At 35.9% G+C, this 4370-nt stretch overlaps 2 protein-coding genes across 7 annotated transcripts in view; one reads left to right on the forward strand and one right to left on the reverse strand.

The window, feature by feature from the left end:
- LOC106878624 (protein IWS1 homolog) overlaps positions 1 to 4370 on the reverse strand; it is an 863399-nt gene that overhangs the window by 219456 nt on the left and 639573 nt on the right. The gene's annotated exons all lie outside the window — the stretch shown is intronic.
- The window catches only part of LOC106881926 (serine/threonine-protein kinase Nek7), a 55776-nt gene that overhangs the window by 3934 nt on the left and 47472 nt on the right, over positions 1 to 4370 (forward strand). For 3 of the 5 annotated variants that reach the window (XM_014932450.2, XM_014932449.2, XM_014932452.2), the window contains exons 2-3: positions 2524 to 2694; positions 3142 to 3204. In XM_014932450.2, coding sequence (XP_014787936.1) covers positions 2533 to 2694; positions 3142 to 3204 — 225 coding nt within the window. In that variant the 5' untranslated portion in view covers positions 2524 to 2532. The remainder of the gene's footprint in view (positions 1 to 2523; positions 2695 to 3141; positions 3205 to 4370) is intronic. The other 2 variants (XM_014932451.2, XM_014932453.2) reach the window with 1 other exon arrangement.

Here is a 4370-nt window from a genome sequence, read left to right on the forward strand (position 1 = left end):
GTGCGGGCGACGCTCCTGGGCCGGCTCTTGTGCGGGCGACGCCCCTGGGCCGGCTCTTGTGCGGGTGACACATAAAAGACACCATTTTGAGTGTGTACGTTTTCGTGCGGGTGACACGTAAAAGCACCCACTACACTCTCTGAGTGGTTGGCGTTAGGAAGGGCATCCAGCTGTAAAAACTCTGCCAAATTAGATTGGAGCCTGGTGTTGCCATCCGGTTTCACCAGTCCTCAGTCAAATCGTCCAACCCATGCTAGCATGGAAGGCGGACGTTAAACGATGATGATGATGATGATGTTGTTAGTATCTCAATGCCTAAGCAAAATACACACTAAACTGTCAGTTTTTTTTTTTAGTTTCTGTCTACAAAACCCACTCACCAGGCTTTGGTTTGCTCAGGGTTTTAGTAGAAGATATTGCTCAAGGTGTCATGTAATGGTTCTGAATCCAAAACCCTTGTGGTTAGGAGGCTGGCATTTTAACCACATGACCATGCTTACAACTGTTTGTATATGTATGTATCTATGTATGATTAAAAAATATTTTTGGTGAAGTGTTTTGGCTAAAACGTCAGTTTTCTTTTCAAGGAAAACCATGGTAGTTTATTCTACTGTGTCAGCTTTTTATACTTACTGCTTGTTAGTACTGAACCATTGCTTGTTTCCAAGGATTCTCCTGTTTTACTTCATTATAAGTGTCCAGTCAGTTCTTTTCATTAGAGCTTGATAGATTTGTGGGTATCTGAGGAGAGAGACAGTTTCTTTTTCTATCATTAGATTGTATCTATTGATGAGAAAAACTTTAGTTGGGGGCAGCAAAATGACAAAAACAGGGCTGACTCAAGATGCTAGCAACTCAAGAGTATCACATGCTTGGGGACATCATATCATGTGTTCAGGATATTTCCAAAAGTACAAAGAGGAAAATCTGAAAATACTAAACAGAATATTTTTTATTGTTCGTCATCATTTTAGTGTCCACTTCTTTGTGTTTGCATGGGTTGAACAAACTTTATTGAGGTAGATTTTTGTACAACTGGATGCTCTTCCCATTGCCAAGTCTCATCTGTTTCCAAGCAGGATAATATTTCCCTTTGGCCAAACATGCTTTTACCAAATATTGGAAATGAATGACACTGCATTTTCAAAAATCTTAGCCTCACTATGAATTTGTAAATTAGAAAATTCGTTATTTTTCTCAGAACATTTAACTTCACAGGTTCTTTATATACCAGGTTATTCAAAAAGAACGAACCAATTTCATTATGCAATGTTTTAATAAGAAAAAGTAATAGAAAATACCAGCTAAGTCATAAGTATTTACTTACAATCAACTTTTATTTCCTGTCTTACAAGTTTTCAATGTGGCCACCACCTGCAACGTGGGCAACATCAATGCAATAAGAGAATTCCTCCCAGACGCATATTAGCATATCATGATGTACTTGCAGTTTGCCTCTAATACTAAAAAGGTTCCTCGTCCTCACTCTATGTGGTTACTTAACTTGCTAAAGTTGATAACTAAATTCATGCAAATGGATGAGTACATTGGACATATAGTTTTAGAGAAAGATGGGAAATGGTGGAGTCATTAGAGCATTGAATAGAATGCTTCATGGTACTTGTTCTGATAATCCTCACTCTGAGAGTTCAGATCCTTTTGAGGATTAATTATTAAAATAAAAGAAAACTACTAATTCAAAGCAATGAATTAGTGCAACTGTTAGAGGATTAGGTAAGATTCCTTGTAATATCTGTTCTGGTTCTTTGTGTTCTGACAGTAATGCATGTGATATTTACAATAGATGGAAAAGGCAAGGTATATCTCTGAATCCCCATGGGATAAAAAATGGGGAAAAGGATTGATTTGATAGAGGGATAAATATAATAACTAGAATTTAAAGTGAGAAGTGTTTGTTTACATTCTTAAGTATTGGTTTGTCCAGTAGTTCCCAACTTTTTGTTGCTCAGCGTCATCTTTCACAGAATGGTGTTTTACAACCACCTTATGTTTACATAAGAATAAAGAATAGATTATTTTAATCAAATGGGACCTTTTTTTCACAGCACTTTATTATATTTTCTTATATTTATTCCATCTGGGATGTGCTTCTTTTTCTCTATATTTCCTTTGGATGAACATTAGTAGCATGGCGAGAATAGATTTGTATTCATGGGTGGCTTTCAGTTTTCTGGAAAAGTTTACCCATTTACAAATGTACAGATCAGATACATTGTCAACCTTCTGTAATGACAGTCATGTATATGTATATATATGTGTGTGTGTGATGATGATTTTCATATTTATTCTTAATACATCCTAACATCATTGTAAAAGGGAGAAGTTCTATGACAAACACATTCAAATCTGCTGAGATATTTTTGCAATAAATATGAAAATCATTGTTTCACATCTCACTGTACATGGTGCAGATATAGATAGATAGACAGACAACAAAAATGTGATGGCCATACAGTTTTCATTCTTTTTGTAAGTAAATTATTAATTTATTTATATTTACAGATCTTCTCAATGGAGCCACTGTCTCTGAATGTCACCATTTCTCAAGAGAATGGCCGAAGTATGCTTGCCAATTTTGATGTTGAGAAGAAAATTGGTAAGGGTCAGTTTTCAGAAGTGTACAGGGCCAGATCAAGACCAAATGGAAGTGTAGTTGCTTTGAAAAAAGTTCAGGTAAAACTTCAGAATAGTTTGTCTTGAATTTTTTATTTATTTTTGAAGTTCTATATTTTCTTGCTTTATTTCTTATTTGATGTTTATAACAAAAAAGTTCTCTTGTTTGACATTGCTCACCAGTAAGTTCAAACCTCTGACCCAATAAGCATGTTCACTCTCTCTTTCTTTCTCTTCTTTTTTTTTTACCATAGTGCACTGACCTTTTTCTTAGAGCTGGCTTTTCTCATGTCAACTTTTCTCCAGCACTTCCTTTCCTACTCTCATCCTCCATATTGTATTTGTCCCTAGGCACCACACTCAGGCTCTTCCATCTCTGTCTCAGCGGACCTGTGAAAGTTATTAGCACAACCCTGTCCTTGAGGGTAGACTATTAAAAAAAAAGTTGGGGTGTATAATGTTTAATATTGAAAAGCAAACTATGATGATAATTCTTTGTTATTTTAGATTTTTGAAATGGTTGATGCAAAAGCTCGTCAGGATTGTATAAAAGAAATAGATTTATTAAAGGTAAAGCCTGTTTCCTTTTTCTATTCTTTACACACACACACACACACACACACACACACACACACACACACACACACACACACACACAGCACACAAATATTGTGAAAAATTAAAATAAACACCAGTGTATATCTATATATATATATATATATTAGATCTCTGTAACAGAATACCATAAAGGGTTCCCCTGATAAGCATCCAATTGTACTTGGAACGTCCAATGCCAACTTGTAGGAATGAAATATTTATACTGGTGTTTATCTTAATTTTCTCCTACATATACTCTGTATATCATAGCCTGTAACACTACTAAGTCCAGTGGTCGACTAACCACTATACTGGAAGCTGACTAGATAATAATAATCTATAAGGAGCTCTAACTCATACAGTAGGTTTTAATTTCTAGACTGGGTGATGCATTGTGTTCTTGAGCAAAAAACTTCATCTCACATTGCTCTGTTATTACTTCAACACCTCACGTGTGGTACACTGTGCACCTGTTCTGACAACATTGATTTGATGGAGACAGTCAGTTTAATGTGTGGCACAAACATTTGATCACTATAAATAAATCATTTGTACAAGTCGTTTGGCAGAAACTGAACACTCATACGTCGTCTTTGACAGGAGAATCCATCATATTTATATATATATATATATACTAGCAGTATAACCCGACCTTGTCCGGGTGTGATTTATTACGCCATCTATGATAAGTCTTGCTAGGTGAAAATCAATTAAAAAAGAAAGCCTTACAACGAAAAAACCCTTATGATGTAAATATGTTCATAATTCAAAACACGATGAAATTAATAGGGAAAGTCTGAAGGCTGTTTTGCATAACATTATTAAGCGTGCGTTGATTTCATCCTTGTAATTGGCTATAGAAATGCTTGTGCAAAACAACTTTTTGTGCTGCCCTGATTATACATAGCACGGTAATCCCTTTTCGCAGGAGCTAGGACGGCAATTTGTGATGAAGCAATTGCTGGCGATCTGTTGCTACACAGTTTTGCCAGAATTCTATCAGATTGGGCAGATGTTGATGCATCATTTTGCATTATGTTCAAAGTAGCTTCTGGAATGTGGTGAATTTCTGCAGTTTGTTGCTGTCATTTTAAACCAGTTGCTTTCTTTCCCCAGCAAACTCTCTTCTTTGGAGGCAT

The sequence above is a fragment of the Octopus bimaculoides genome, chromosome 10 (genome assembly GCF_001194135.2).
Source record: "Octopus bimaculoides isolate UCB-OBI-ISO-001 chromosome 10, ASM119413v2, whole genome shotgun sequence".
NCBI lineage: Eukaryota > Metazoa > Mollusca > Cephalopoda > Octopoda > Octopodidae > Octopus > Octopus bimaculoides.